At 48.9% G+C, this 14,978-nt stretch overlaps 7 protein-coding genes across 7 annotated transcripts; 4 read left to right on the top strand and 3 right to left on the bottom strand.

Annotated features, from left to right (window-relative positions):
• Window positions 1-241: 241 nt before the first annotated feature.
• On the bottom strand, window positions 242-485 carry N7477_008331 (uncharacterized protein; the record flags this gene model as incomplete). Its single annotated transcript, XM_056969994.1, has 2 exons — window positions 242-387; window positions 443-485. The coding sequence occupies 2 exons, from the start codon at window positions 483-485 to the stop codon at window positions 242-244; spliced, it is 189 nt and encodes a 62-aa protein (XP_056820026.1).
• Window position 486: 1 nt separating this feature from the next.
• N7477_008332 (uncharacterized protein) lies at window positions 487-2,316 on the top strand (the record flags this gene model as incomplete). Its single annotated transcript, XM_056969995.1, has 6 exons — window positions 487-571; window positions 743-1,162; window positions 1,356-1,469; window positions 1,537-1,673; window positions 1,714-2,097; window positions 2,155-2,316. The coding sequence occupies 6 exons, from the start codon at window positions 487-489 to the stop codon at window positions 2,314-2,316; spliced, it is 1,302 nt and encodes a 433-aa protein (XP_056820027.1).
• Window positions 2,317-3,083: 767 nt separating this feature from the next.
• On the bottom strand, window positions 3,084-4,190 carry N7477_008333 (FAD-dependent oxidoreductase; the record flags this gene model as incomplete). The annotated part of the gene is made up of 3 exons (XM_056969996.1): window positions 3,084-3,830; window positions 3,891-4,002; window positions 4,057-4,190. The coding sequence occupies 3 exons, from the start codon at window positions 4,188-4,190 to the stop codon at window positions 3,084-3,086; spliced, it is 993 nt and encodes a 330-aa protein (XP_056820028.1).
• A 2,402-nt stretch (window positions 4,191-6,592) lies between these two features.
• N7477_008334 (uncharacterized protein) lies at window positions 6,593-8,596 on the top strand (the record flags this gene model as incomplete). Its single annotated transcript, XM_056969997.1, is given in 4 exon segments — window positions 6,593-6,679; window positions 6,730-6,894; window positions 6,961-8,253; window positions 8,267-8,596. 4 exon segments carry the CDS (start codon window positions 6,593-6,595, stop codon window positions 8,594-8,596), a joined length of 1,875 nt encoding a protein of 624 aa, XP_056820029.1.
• Window positions 8,597-9,382: 786 nt separating this feature from the next.
• Window positions 9,383-10,480, top strand: N7477_008335 (threonine aldolase family protein; the record flags this gene model as incomplete). The annotated part of the gene is made up of 1 exon (XM_056969998.1): window positions 9,383-10,480. One exon carries the CDS (start codon window positions 9,383-9,385, stop codon window positions 10,478-10,480), a length of 1,098 nt encoding a protein of 365 aa, XP_056820030.1.
• A 334-nt stretch (window positions 10,481-10,814) lies between these two features.
• On the top strand, window positions 10,815-12,979 carry N7477_008336 (transcription factor domain-containing protein; the record flags this gene model as incomplete). The annotated part of the gene is made up of 4 exons (XM_056969999.1): window positions 10,815-10,846; window positions 10,901-11,481; window positions 11,542-12,518; window positions 12,587-12,979. 4 exons carry the CDS (start codon window positions 10,815-10,817, stop codon window positions 12,977-12,979), a joined length of 1,983 nt encoding a protein of 660 aa, XP_056820031.1.
• A 116-nt stretch (window positions 12,980-13,095) lies between these two features.
• Window positions 13,096-14,355, bottom strand: N7477_008337 (uncharacterized protein; the record flags this gene model as incomplete). Its single annotated transcript, XM_056970000.1, has 4 exons — window positions 13,096-13,414; window positions 13,478-14,027; window positions 14,084-14,140; window positions 14,214-14,355. 4 exons carry the CDS (start codon window positions 14,353-14,355, stop codon window positions 13,096-13,098), a joined length of 1,068 nt encoding a protein of 355 aa, XP_056820032.1.
• Window positions 14,356-14,978: the final 623 nt, after the last annotated feature.

Genomic DNA, 14,978 nt, shown 5'->3' on the forward strand with positions numbered 1-14,978 from the left:
CGATCCTCATTGGCCCCCAAAAAATCTAAGATCTTGGCCCAGGGCCTAGAGTCTGCAACTGGTCCGTGACTCGGAACCAGACAAACATGGTATCATAGCACCAATAAAGCAACTGTGCTAGCTCCTGGCCCAACCCGCGAAGTCTCGATCGAGAGACAGCTTCGCATTAGTCAAGCCTATGCGGCTCTGCTGACGCGCGGCTGTCTGCAAAACGAGCCAAACAAATAACTGGCAGCAAGTCTCAAAACTCATGTTGGTCATTGTTCGGCTTTAGGCACCAGAAGCCGAGTGTTTCTGCCTTGTGATTTGCTCGGTTTGAGATCTTTGTATCAAACGAAGCCTTTTCACCGGTCTTGTTTGTTTCCGTTACTTCGACCATCATCGTTTCTAGACAGGTATTGTCAGACTTGAACAGAGATCGTACCATCCTAGCATTTCGAACCCTGCGTCTTTCTTTGCTCAAGTTCGCGGTCGATATCGGCCATCATGTTTATCATAGCGCCGGAGCACATGGAAACGGCAGTGCAGAGCACCAGCAGCGATGCGGAAGTCGACGGAAAAGAGACGGACAGTGAGCCGGGAGTCCACCATCGCCAATTGTGGCTTTACAGCTAACCACGAGAAGAGAATGAAGTGAAGTATGCTCCTAAAGAATCCCTTTGCGGTACACCCAACCTCTATTCAACGCAGCCTGACGAGAACGGACGCACTTCTTGGAGCTAGAGTCCTTTCTAAATCGAAGAACCCGCCGAGAATGACGAATCCGCTCAGAATGCACTGATATCACGATACATCAAATGCTATGATGAGCGCCGACCTTTACAGCTTCATTCCGTCGTGATCCAAAGTGAACCTCTGGAAAAGTTCTTAGGCACCGCGCTTGACAAATATCCCGGCGTCACGACAACTCTCGGGCGTCTTGAGTTCTCCAAGCCCTTCAAGCCTCCGGTTCATAGATGGGAAGCCTTCACCAAGGCCCGTGATGAAGAAGAGGATCCGACTAGCAAGGAGCATGTCGATTTGTTCCGCAAGGTTCTTGAAGAAGAGTTGCGGGACACCATTGATCGGAAGCAAGACCTAGTTCGCAACGGAGTCATCTCCCATGACCTCATATGGTGCATCTTCGAACCTGGTGACATGGTGATCAACTCGATAGCTGGTCGTACGCGCGGATACAGTTGTACCGATGCCTGATTGGACTGCCAGACGAGTGCATGGAAGATCACAGCCAAGTACATCGACTTTGACGGTAGCAAATTCGGACGGGATTATGAGCACTTTTCTGTCGGTCTTTTACCGGAACAGTTCCTATCGTCGCGTTGCCAGTGTTACCCCTCGAATACCATGTCAATCAGGCGATTACTCGACTATTCTGGTTGCACAGGGCCAAAACTGGGAGGAGCATAAGGGGTATCACTACAAGCATTACGAGGGTGCTTCAGTCGGATACATTGATGAGGAAGAGCCACGTAAGTACCAGGTGAAGAGCCGCCATCATCGACGCCGAGGCGTTTCAGACATTCCAACTAAATAAAGGCATCTGTATCTCTGGAAAGATACCGGTTGAGCTGGACGATAACCTGAGAATGGTTAAATCTAAAATGGTCTACGGGTATTCCTTGAAAAATAAGGAATGGCTCGAGTTCTTCTTTGATTTGCACATCCGAGATCGTGTGGGACTCGCAGGCATTCGATTCGCTCGTCCTTCCCAAGAAACAAGAGAATCTGAAAGACCTCTTTCTGGCTTTCGCAAAGGCACAGTCAAAGAAGCTCGATGACTTTGACGTTGTCGTGCAAGGCAAGGGCCGCGGAATCATCATGCAGCTTAGTGGTCCTCCCGGAGTAGGTAAGACCCTAACAGCTGAGAGTGTCGCCGAGGTCATGAAAGTCCCTTTGTATGTGATGAGTTCTGGTGATCTTGGTAGTACTGCCAGTTCGGTGGAGGCAAGCCTCAAGGATATTCCGCGAATGATTCCAAAATGGGGTGCTGTCCATCTACTTGACGAAGCGGACGTCTTCATGGAAGCCCGCAGTGCTACTGACTTGGCAAGGAATGAGCTGGTATCAATTTTCCTCCGAATGCTCGAATACTACGAGGTAAGCTATCCAATGAATCTTTCCAGGTTGTAAATCCTTGGTTGACTCTGATCGAAGGGCATGCTCTTCCACACTACAAACCGAGCCGAAAATATCGACCCAGCCTTCGACTCTCGAATTCATGTGTCGCTAGCCTCCCAGAACCTCGACGAAGCTTCCCGGCGCCACGTCTGGACTCAGTTCTTGGCGCCGCACTGCGCACACCGAGAAGTTTTCTGATGAGGACTTGGATGAGCTTGCTCAGGCCGAGCGAAATGGTCGCCAGATCAAGAATATGCTCAAGACGGCTGGCTTGCTAGCATGGTCCCAGGAGACTACTTTGAAGTACGAGCATGTGAAGGTCGTTTTGGGTCTTCGGCAGAGCAATTTGTTAAATCTGCTTAGTTGCGGACTGGTTGCCATGATACACAAGAGATGTTTTTAATCTTCGTTATGGGCAGACTTGCGGCGATAGCAATCGCTGACTTCTCCTTCTTTCTTTCAGAAAAGAGAATCTTAACCTCGGCATTTATGAGGTGTACAATGATTAAGAACCTTGAGTACTAAGCAAGTGCAAACGTCAAATCCCTTCAGCGACTGACGGATGAGCCGGAGATCTATTTTTACCTTTCTCAATAAACGTAATTGGATCCTGTTGCACGTTTCATGTTGCCTCTAGTCGCCACTATTAGCCATCTTTTCCAACTTTCCCTACCAGGCTATCATAGGGAACAAAAGCAAAGAGCTTCCAAGCACAACACCAAGACGCACGGTGTTACATGATCAACACCGAACAAATGTTGCGTCTACGCGAATTGTAGAAGTAGAGAACTTTGCGCAAAGTTCGTCTTCTGGTCAACGTCTACAAATAGCTGCGCATTATGGGCGTGAGTACCTACGTTCTTGACGACTACAGCGCTTCGTCATCATTTGTCAAGTTGAATAGGCTTTTCCACAATCTGAATAGATATACCAAGTATATTTCATAAATGGCTTATACAATATCATCAAAGTCGGCTTCTCTTCTTGTGAAGCTTCATCGCTCCCTCAACCAAATCTCGGACTTTCAAAGCTGCTCCATAACCGTATATATACCCCATACCACCAAATCCATATGCGTGAACAATGGTGCCTTCGGATTCGAGCCGATAACCTCCTCTTCTTCCAGGTCGAAAGGCGACAATATCCTTCGTCGAGGGGCTGTTCAAGTCCACAGACTCGAGCCGATTCTTGGATATATTTTCAACCCGTGCGAGGATGTCCGGTCGCAACTTCTGATCTACCTCGCGATCAAGGTTTTCTTCTTGACTGATTCCGCCGAGAATCACACCACCGGAATGCATTCGCGGAATAATATAGGTGTATTGTGAGCCTTGGAGCATCATCAGCTCGTTGAAGTCTGTTTTCACGAACATCGTTTGTCCACGAGCAGCAACAACATCCTTGTCGCCGGCTAAGTCGTAAGCACCAAGTCCCGTTGCATGGACGACAACTTCGTTTCCGGTGAGGCGCTTCACCTCTTCGATTTCTTGGACTTCTTTTCGAATAAAACACACTCCTTGGGAATCCAGCTGATTTCGAATCCAGGGAAGAAATACGACGGGATTAACTGCCATGGTCTTGAAAGTGAAGCCTACCTTCACCCCATTTGGAAGGTCTTTGGTGGGTATGCGGCGATACTGCGGCATGAGAGACTTGTACCAAATTGTAGAGTCATCGTCTCTATCATCGTAGAAGTCGGTCGCCTTGAGGACCTGTTATTCACAGTTAGCCTTCTTCTCAGAATAATCAACGGAAAGGGAAGTAAGTCTTACCTGAACCCCACTGGTGGGATCCTTATGGGCCAACTCCCAAAAGTACTTGAAGCTCTCTACTTGGAGCGAATGACCTTTCGAATCGGGCGAAGGAAATATGGCTGCCCCAGCCCTGTAAACGTGTTAGATCTCATGTTTGACTTGAATACGCTCTCAGGGTCTGTACCAAGGGCTTGCCCAATCCTGAGACTCATCACCGGGCAAGTCCCGGGCAACAATGGTCACTTCGTAGCCAGCATCAGTCAAAGCTAGGGTTGATAGGAGGCCGATAACGCCAGCGCCGAGGACAGTCACTCCCATCTTGATAGAGAGAAGTCGAAGTCGAATGGGATCAAAGTTCTGGTTGGAGTTGACACATGCACGAAACCCGTGTCGAGAAAAGTTTTGGGAATATTTTAAGCTAAGGGATGGACTCGGAGTTTTATATCTTCACGGTGCGGAATACCTTTCTCGCTATCTCAAACAATAGAACTTTCAATCGGTCATTATTTGTCAAAGTTTGAGCAGAACGATATCTTGTCGGATTCATGGCATTGGTGCGGGGAATGATAGTGTCTTGGACATGTAAATGCGATTGATTGGCACACCCGGAACCACTTACCCCCTCTACTACCAGCGGCAGTCTGAGCTAGGCATCCTTCCCATCACCCTTTTCAAGCGCGACTCAAAGCATCTCAGCGAATATTTGAAGAGCACTATCACTAGATCAATCTGATGATGAGATTCCCAGTTTTTCGACCTTGCTTCTTTTTGACCTCAGCTTGTCCCTGGGCACAAGCGTGGGAAATCTGGGCGAACAAAACTCTTGGTTGATCGGTGTTCTCACGGTTTGATAAGACTCCATAATGTTCCTGTCGGATTGGATCGTTGGGCCGTGCGACTTTGGTCTCTGTTAAAATCGGGTTTAGCCCGCCCGGGGAAGATGACATAAATTTATTGAAGACATATTGGAAATATACAGCTTTGGAAACAGCCTGGCCGGAAGTGTGATAAGGAAGAGTAATTAGAAGGTATAAGCAGATAATTCTACCGAAGAACAAATTGTCCCATGTCATGGAGCCGGGTCTATGCCATGACGAATGTTTTGATACGATACTACAAGTCACACCAATATGTCAAGAATGAGCTCATTTCTGACGGTTGAGGCATCTTTGAATCGTCATCTTTTCGAGTGGACTGTAGTTCTCACAAGTAAAGTTGCAACTGTACCATAGTCTTCTGCTTGGCCTTTTGGCATAGAGCGGGTCGTGATCGCGCTGATCTATCCTGTCCGCCATCTTTAGACGAAGCGATATATCCTAATCACGGTGAATTTCTTAGACACCGCTCTGAACATAGTGTAATGGCTATTGGCAAACTTGAGTGTATAGCTGGTATCACATAATTGAATCGGTGGGTCTCTACACTTGACGCGTCGGCGCTAAGCCCCTTTGGAATCTAATTATCGAGCTTAGGTGCCGAAGAAGGTCTAGCGCGGTACGGTGACCAAGCCTTTACCTTTCCCTCGTATACGAGCTTTAGACTACGCGCTTATATAATTATAGCCTAAAACTATCGATAATGTAACCTTATAGTATAGATATCCCCTAGATATCTAGGAAATATCTAGTATTTCTACCCCTTTAAATCTAGATATAGCCTAGAGACCTAAGAGATATCTAGTACTTCTATTTAAGGTAAATAATATAGTAAGAATATATTATAATATAAAGATAGGAGGTACTACGTAGATATTTCTAAGGAAAAAGGTAATAGAAAAAAACTAGATATCTACTAGATATCTGAAGGATATCTAGGGAATATCTTTAATATAAGGGGGAAAAGACTAATAAGGGGCAGTAAGGGAATAGGGTGTGGAAGGAGGTAAGACTAGAAGCGCGGTGTACGCCAAGGTATTAATGTGGATACCACCAGACTTGGACACTAAGCCTAATATAGAAGACGGTCATCCAAGTCTGGCGTCAGCTTTTCTAATTGTCGTGCTCAACTATATCCTGGGCAAACTTCAATAGTCAAATCACCTTGTGACGTCCGACCCTGTAGTCCCTTCGCCCTCCATTGGTGATACTCACGGATATTGACTAAGCACGGGGTCTCTTGGATCACATAACCAGGGTCAGGTCCAATCCGTAGATGACGATCGCCGCTCCGCCACCCCCTGAGGAAAATTTTAACAGTGACCTGAGTAAGCAAACAGAACGCGAAACCAGCAATCTTTACAGCTTGACGTGATCCAATATGGGCTGAACATAGAGCTAGCGTCGGCAGTCGACATATGTAAGGCTGGCCGGGAGGGAATGTATCCGTGTATTAAGCTAGGGATACAGTCAATCCACTACAATCGGCTCGTTGGTCTTCTTGTTGTCTGGGGGGTCCTTGCATGATAACGTATTGCATAGCCTAGGAGCACAATCAGGGATTCCTCTATTATAGTGATCTACTCTGTAGAATGCGCCGACTCAGGCGTTTCAGGTCAGATGGAGACTGGACCCCACTACTTTGTGAAAGGTCAAAACCTAGACACGAGCGTGCGTCATCAAAGTCCCCAGTTTGCAATGCTTGTTTAGGGCCTCTGTTGGCCCCACCGAGGTCCAGGGAGGCCCATGGCCCCGCTCTTACCGCCTGCTTGAGTCCCTTTGGCATTGACCTTGGATTCTCCTGTACCCGCAGTGGCTTTCTCAACCTTGTCACTCTTTTGAACAATGTTTTGGTACGCGATACTTCTGCTTTATGCGCAGAAGGTGGCGGCAGAGCCGTACACGAATGATGACTTGATGTCCTTTGTGACCGTAAGTGTTCCACTGTCTCCGCATGGGCCGGCGCTAACGTGTCACCCCAGCTGCCCGATGCCAGGGCCGTGAAATTCGACATCGAGACCCTGGATCGCAATCGAACTGCACCAGGCTACTGGTTCGTCTCGCCATATCTGCATATTGAACCGGATGGACAATCGAGCCTATACGAGCAATACCAGACCGGTCCACACATTTACGATGAAGATGGGGTATGTTTGGCTCTTCGAATATGCCTCGCCTAATTGGTAGCTAATCCGGGGATGACTTTGAAATAGACCCTTATCTGGACTGGTACGATGCAATTTGAAAACCGCAATGTCTTCGACTTCAAGGCCATCAACTGCTTCGACAACAAAACCTATATCTCGATGATTCTACAGTATTCTTACGACGGTCGCGAACGTGGTTATGGCATGATTTTAAATGAGAAGTACGAGACGTACCGAAAACTCCCGCTGCGCAAAGACCTCGGCGTGTTCGACATTCACGAGTTCAAGGTTCGAGAGGATGGAAAGTCCGCCCTGGTCACCGTCTACCTGTCCGAGGAGATTAGCCTTGCGGAATTCGGCCGCCCGGACGAGAAAACGTTCCTTGAGACTGGCGGATTCGCTGAAATCGACACCACTACTGCGGAGGTCATCTACGATTGGAGATCTTACGACCAAATTCCACTGTCCGAGACCATTCATTACCACCCAGACTCCAGGCCGGAAGGACCCCCTGGCTGGGATTACGTGCATATCAACTCCGTGGACAAGAATGATGCTGGCGATTACCTGATCTCTATGCGTTTCACCAATACTCTTTATATGGTCTCCGGTCTTGATGGTAAGATCATGTGGCGACTGAACGGCGTGAACGGAGGTGACTTTGATTCGGATTTCATCTTCTCAAAGCAACACGACGCCAAGTTCCAAGAGTCTTCAGGCACTCGCCACGTCATCTCATTCATGAATAATGCGTCAGACGAGGAGTTTCAGGAGGAGACCATCTCGGCAGCCATGATCGTGGAGGTGGAAACTGGCACCACCCCGATGACAGCTCGAGTTGTCAAACGCTACGACCGCCCCGACGGGGACCTCACTCGCCTTCGTGGTAATGCACAGGTTCTTCCTAACAAGAACATGTTCGTATGCTGGAGCCAGGGTGGCTACATCTCCGAACATTCGCCCGAGGGTGACCTTCTGATGAGTGCGAGATTCACATCATCACGCTTCTCCAACTACCGCGCGTACAAGTTCGAATTCACCGGTCGCCCAGCTATCCCTCCGGATCTTGTCTCATCTGTTTGGGGCAGCGACGAGACGAACCTGGTCACCACAATCTGGGTGAGTTGGAATGGAGCTACCGACGTCGCCTCGTATAACTTCTACGCTCAAGCTTCGCAATTCGATGCGCCCGTGTTCATTGGTAACATCTCCAAGACCGGGTTTGAGTCGATGTTCATGGCCTCTGGGTACGTTGATTGGGTTTCGGCTGAAGCTGTGGACCGCGATGGCAACGTCATGAGTACATCGCGCATACAACGCACTCAATTCCCTGAATTGGAAGCAGGTCGGGTGGTCAGGGTACTCTGATCAGCCTCGACCGAAGGATCCATCAAGGGTTCTCGGGGAAAGTGATGCTGTTGGCTTATTGCATGACAAGGCCGACGGCAGCACCTTCTCGACACTAGATGACACCGCCGAAGCTCAGAACCGCAAGGCGACGCAGATTCTTGCAAACACATACGAGGCAATGCGCAGCATTGGTGGAATTTTTGCGCTCATTTTGCTGCTGGCTGTGATGTGTGGCATCATGGCTAGTTATTTGTTGATTCGAGGCTGGCGGGTCCGTCTCTATCAACGCATTACGTCAAAGGAGGAGAGATACACCGAAGAGGAGGAACGTCTCCGATCGGATGACGATTAAAAATCCGAGGAAACGCCTTGAAACTCTGTCTTTTGCATGGTTAGCGGGAGTTTGTGTATCGTCTTACAAGTGATTCACTGGTAGGGCATTTTCCATTTGTACATAACAGCAGTGAATACTACCAGTCATTCTGTTTTCTAGTCTCATACAAGGAGTTCCGCAACTTGATTGTTTCCGAGGTTATCAGACCCTCCTGCGGCACCTAAGCATTAATCACTCCACACCAACCGGTTCTTTGCCCCAGAGCGGGTATTCAGCCGATTGTGCAAACCCGCCAGCTTCGACAGCTCATTGATTGCACACTGGCAAGAATTTCCCGCAAGCACATGGAGTTACGCGGCTCCTATTATTGTTTGTCATTCCTGCGATTCCGTAAGGCTAGCGTCGGCGTGAAGAATCGTCTGGAAGCGCCCGCCGGGTCTCCGATTCACGTTTCACTGCTCCACCTCGTGACCGCAAGACTTCCATACGAGATCAGCAGGCTTGTTATCTTTACGGGAATGCAACATTGCGTCCAGGCCCACGTATTACTTGAGATAAACTCGGTAGAATTTGCAAGGGATTCCCGGTGTCGGAATTCGGGAATGATGGATAGACGCTATTCCCGAGAAAGTTATTCCCGGCGTCTCGGTCTTTCGCTGCCAGATTTTATTTTGACCATGGGTGAGTCAAAAACAGGTCCATTTCTGTCAAATCTAATCTTGAACACTCTTCAACCCCTCCTCATATTATAGATTTTGAATTTCAACATCCAATCAAAACAATTTTGGGGATCGGAAGTCCACTATGCCCGCTACCAGTCTATGCCAAGAGGAGGAATGCCCTCCATATAGCCTCATGGACGATTATAGCGAGGGAGCTCATCCCCAAATCCTCGAGGCTCTTCTCCGCACCAACTCAACACAGCAGGCCTCCTATGGAGGTGATGCTTACTCAAATGAGGCTAGGCAATTGATCAGAAACAAGATCAATTGTACTGCAGACGAGGCAGATATTTTCTTTGTCCCGAGTGGAACCTCAGCCAATCTGATCTCAATTGCCAGCTGCCTTCGCCCTTATGAGGCAGTCATTACTCTGAACACTGGACACATTGCATGCAAAGAAGCTGGTGCAATTGAGGCAACTGGCCACAAGCTCATCCTTGTCCCGGCAGTCGATGGCAAAATGACGACAGCAAACCTTCAAAAGGCCATTCAGCAAAATCAATTCTTCCCACACATGGCCAAGCCGCGGTTGCTGTACATTTCCAATGCTTCGGAGACCGGAACAGTGTACACGAAGCGGGAATTAACCAATCTGTCGGCGCTTTGCAAGCAATTGAACCTTTTAATGCTCATGGATGGAGCTCGAATCGGAACGGCAATGTGCTCCAAGAAGAATGATATGACTTTCCGAGACATCTTCGACCTAACCGATATCTTTTGGATTGGTGGTACGAAAGCCGGTGCCCTGATGGGAGAAGCTATCGTTGTCAAGAAGGCTCTGTCTGAAGGATTTGTCTTCCATCTCAAACAGCACGGTGCCCTTTTGGCGAAAGGGCGGATTATGGGTGTCCAATTCATGGAGCTCTTCCGGTCCGATCTATTCTTCACCTTGGCTACTCATGCCAACACTATGGCCGAGAAAATCTCGGCCAATTTCGAGGCACTTGGCCACCACTTGGTGGCGGAAACGGAGACAAATCAAGTCTTCGTCACAATGCCTCAGCAGCTGGCCTCAAGGCTGCAAACCCGCTTCGGATTCTACATTTGGGATCAACTGGATGATGAACAGGTTGTTGTTAGGATTGTGACTTCCTGGGCTACGGACGAGTTGCAGGTCGACAAGTTCAATGCGTGGGTGGCACAGTGGACGGCGGCGGCGAAGGAATTCGCTACAAATTAAGAAAATTGCATACACATATATACCATAAATCATGATTAGACGCTTAATAAAGACATCAAATTCTAATAATTTACTGAATTTTCCCTCGAAAGGCTATACTATATATCCCATCACATGACCTGGCATGCCGCATCCCATAGGCCGACACCTTAGCTTTCGGGCGTCACCCGCACCTTCCTCTTCTCCAATCTTTCCGATCTCGTGGAGCTTAAAGCCTGAGATGCCTTTTTTCGCTCAATTCTTGATAAACCATTAGTGCATTGAACCATACATACCTATGAAGACTGAATGACAGTCAGATCATCCTTGCTCGGACCTGAGCTCAATCAGCCCGATGCGACTGTCGATATCATGTGATGCTTGCCGGTAAAGTTATACGTCCAACTCTTTTCAAGCTATGTTCTAAATTTCTTTTTTCAGTCGGGCCAAGGTGAAATGCATTCATGATGGAAGGTCACCCTGTCAGCGATGTCAAAAGACAAACAGTGAAGGATGCGCCCTTACAGACCCGCGGGCTTCCAAACTAAGAGCCCGGAGAAATACTGTCGGGTCCGCGGCACCCCAGAAGCGAAGAAAGGCGTCACATCCTGCGCACTCAGCTGAGGATATCAGCACTCTCAGAAGGGCCCCTCAGAATGCCTCGGAAGGCCATGAGAACCCCATCTCGGCCTTGCCGCCATCTACCGTGATCAGTGCAGTAGAAACTTACCGGAAGAAGTTCCCCGTCGCGAACTTTCTTCACTATCCTTCTTTGATATCTGATATCTCCTCTAATTTTGATTCGGTGGATCCAATTTTCATCGCATCCCTTCTTTCCATGTGTGTACGTTTCATGGCCGACGATGAGCTCGAGGGGGAGGAGATCTACGCAGGCTATGCGCGACAACATCTAGCGCAGCGTGCGATGGAGGCTCCTTCTCTTTATCTAGCTCAGTCGCTGGTAATGATTTCTTTCTATGAATGGGGCACTGGGCGACCGTACCAGGCTTGGATGTACAGTGGTATGTATGGTGATAGAAAATTCCAATTCGGGCAATTGTGACAGCAGCTGACATTTGCAGGTATGGCCACCTACATGATCCAATCGCTTCTCAAGATGGCAGATGACAGCATGGAACACAACCCACATGAGTTCCACGCCTCCCAAACTCAGTATGAACAGCTCGTTCGAACCTATTGGTGCTGCTTTGCGCAAGATTGCGAGCTGAGCTCTGGGGCCAGGCAACACTTTGCCTTGTCATTTTCTCAGATTTCAGTCCCGCTTCCTATCAGCGACCGAGACTTTACGTTCAACCATTTACCCGAAAGGAGATTGATGCCCGCTGATATGAACAAGGGGTGTCCCTTGGCAAACAATCTGACTATCGAGCACGGTCTGACAATAGTTACGCGTGGATTTGATATTTTTGTGCGGATCTTGAGATTTGCTAATGAGCATCGACGTAACCTCTCCTCGACAGGCTCAGACGACTCGGCCACACCCCTGCATCAAACTTGGCAGAAGCTTAAAGGGGAATTAGATGAATGGAGATCGCTGCAGGATCAGACCGTGCGATACCCCGATACTAGTGCCCAGGCGCATGTATCTCTGGGCTATGGAGAATTATTTGCCTATGTCAATTTGATCTATTTCATGAGGTTTGTTCTGACGCACCCAGCCTCGATGAGCCAGATCGCAGGGATAGTCGCTGACAGCAGTAAACATAGCATACTTTTCCTCCATCGTGATCGCTTCCTGTCCAATCTGAAGCCTCACTCTGACGTCTTCCACGATATGGACGAAAATGACCAATACGAGCCCCATACAATCAAGCAACTTTTTGAGGCTGCTCAGCACATCAGTGGAGTCTTGTCAGCACTAGAATCCTCAGAAGCGCCGGTAATGACCCCTTATTCCGGATTCAGCGTTTTTGTCGCGGCGCATATCAACATGTACGGGACCATCGCACCAACGAGATACCCGGGCGGATTGGCTCGAGCAGAAGAAGCAAAAAGCAGAAATCTCGTCTATCTTGAAAAATTAAGCCGCTTATGGCCTGTGGGTCGAAGCTGGGTGAGGCCCTTGAATCAAACTATATAAATATTTCACTAACCCGATATGGATAGTGGCGAACGGTTCAAGAGGCCAATCGGTTCTACGAGACCGTGAAATACTCCCAGACACATAGCGACGACGGCATTCACAGTCCAACGCGATTTGCACTAGCCGGAAGATTGGACGAGTACGGCGATATCCGATCTCGGCCCAATCGCGATTCGCAAACCGCGAGGTCGATCAGCACCGAGCCCCGTGACGCGCATCAAACTTTAGTTTCCGGGACGGAGGGAGAAGGGCCCGATTTTGCGCGCGATGCTGCTGCATTTGGAGGTCACGATGTTGAGACAGACATGTTTCAGTGGCCGTTTATTGATGGATCTTGGTCGGCCGGCTTTGACGCGGGACTTGATGGGCTATGGCATCACTCGGGCTTATTTGATCCCAATCCGATCATGAGATAGTCATGTGAGCGATGACTGAGCAAATTAATTGGAAATAGCAAATGCAATTCGTCTATTAGGTATGTAAGATGTATATGAACACATGAAAATAGTGCATGGTGTTGGCGTAGAGAGTATCAACAACTCCCGCTATCATTACTCGCGCTCTCCACTGTTTGTTCGACAGCGGCCGTCTTACGGATGCCTTCGACATTGTGGATCGACTCATTAGTTGCCGGCGTGCCGGCATAAGATACAAGATGGCTCTCGTCACCAAAGTTGGGGGCGTTCTCCCATCGACTCGCGGCTTTGCTGCCCTGAGAACGATCACCGAGATGCATGTCGGAACCATGGGCGTAGTATTTCTGTGATGAGTACTCCTTCTTGTAGTGGGCAAGGAGAACGTTCAAGATGGGAAGACAGGCACAGATCAGACCGACGCCGCCCTCAGCGTTGCTAGAGACAAGTCAGAAAACCCCGAGAAAACATTGTGGTGAGGGAAAACGATTGGTGACATACCCAGAAAGAATGACACACATGAAGACGATGGTCTGATCTTTCGACTGACCGTCTCTCAGCACCAAAACAAGTCGATACAGACTAAAGGCTGTGGCGAGACCACCTGCACTCAGCAGACCAATAACGCGCAGCTTTTTGTTCCGAGACATTTGCAATGACCATGTCAATGGCAACGGCAGAATGAGAATAATGATATCGCTCACAAGACTGATGACTGAATCGGCGATCAAGGCGGCGGCTTGGTCGAGACAGGTACCACCCCCTTGAAGCTTCGGGCCTAACCAGTAATAAGGAATAGGATTGCACATGCGAATCTTGACGATCAGCGCAATGATGTAGTATGTGCAGAGGCAGCCTAGGAAGCCGTAGATGAACCAGACTTTGCCGCGGTAAGGAGCGAAGATGCGTGTGAGAATGGAGAGAAGGGCGATTTTCACGAATAGAGCCATTGGGCAGTAAAGAATGGTGGCGATGTAACAAAACTTCCTAAACAAGACTTGTTCCTCTGGGCTGACGTCCGTGATATGGTATCCTCCTCCATGTTTTCCAACTAGCATCATTAGCAACCCTGTTCGGTCTATCTCCCAGATCAACTTGGGACTTTACCGAGAATACTGATCCCACAGTATCCCATGAAGAGAGCCCACGCTACGAGACATCCCCCTACTCGTCAAGTCAGGTCAGTATCAAAGTCCATGGATGGACGGGGTCTCCAGGGTCCATTAGAACAACTCACAATCCTCCACCCCCAGATTCTGCTTAAAGCGGAACCGCGTGTAGAATCTCAAGGCCACGAACGCCGTGCAGATTGGAATACATAGGACTTGTGTCACTAGGTTCACGGTGCGGTAGACATCATGAGGGTGTTCGACGGTCATGTTGGGCCCTTCACCCGAGCTCAGCTGTCATGTTTCTGCCAGAAAGGGGAGATGGTTGGCACATAAAAGTCATATTGTGTCGGCGTTATATCAATTCCCGAGCCCCAAAAACTCGATAAGAAACAGGACGGGAAATTATATCCTGTGGGGAACGAACACTATTGATCCGCGTTTACCAAATACAAATAGTGGGCTCTGGGAACTCTCAGCCCTCCGATTGACAGCCGCCATTGCCCGATTGCAGCTTTGACTTTGACCCATGTCGGATGTCGGATGTTATTACGCGGCGATGATCTCGATGGTTCGTTAGCGAGTTCGGCCTGGATGGTTCGGATAACCCACTATGTGGTCCACCTCTGCCATTCATGAGACTGGCCTGCAGGCAGCCCGTCATGTCGAAGGCCGACAAAACTATCGTCCCCACGTTCCGATGCACCGTTGTTTCTAGTCCCTCTTAACACGGTACACGGAGTGGAGGGGGGCCCTGCCAACAAACCCTGAGTCTCCATTTAACCGAATGTATATATATTTCTGACAGCAACGGGTTAGGGGGAGTTCCACGACTTTTGTCATTGCAGCCCTGTGCAGACTCTGTGGAAACACCCTTGGAACCCAACAAAAAA

This window comes from Penicillium maclennaniae (assembly GCF_028827695.1).
Source record: "Penicillium maclennaniae strain IBT 15551 chromosome Unknown utg000007l:1.0-4884863.0:1.0-4888362.0, whole genome shotgun sequence".
Lineage (NCBI taxonomy): Eukaryota > Fungi > Ascomycota > Eurotiomycetes > Eurotiales > Aspergillaceae > Penicillium > Penicillium maclennaniae.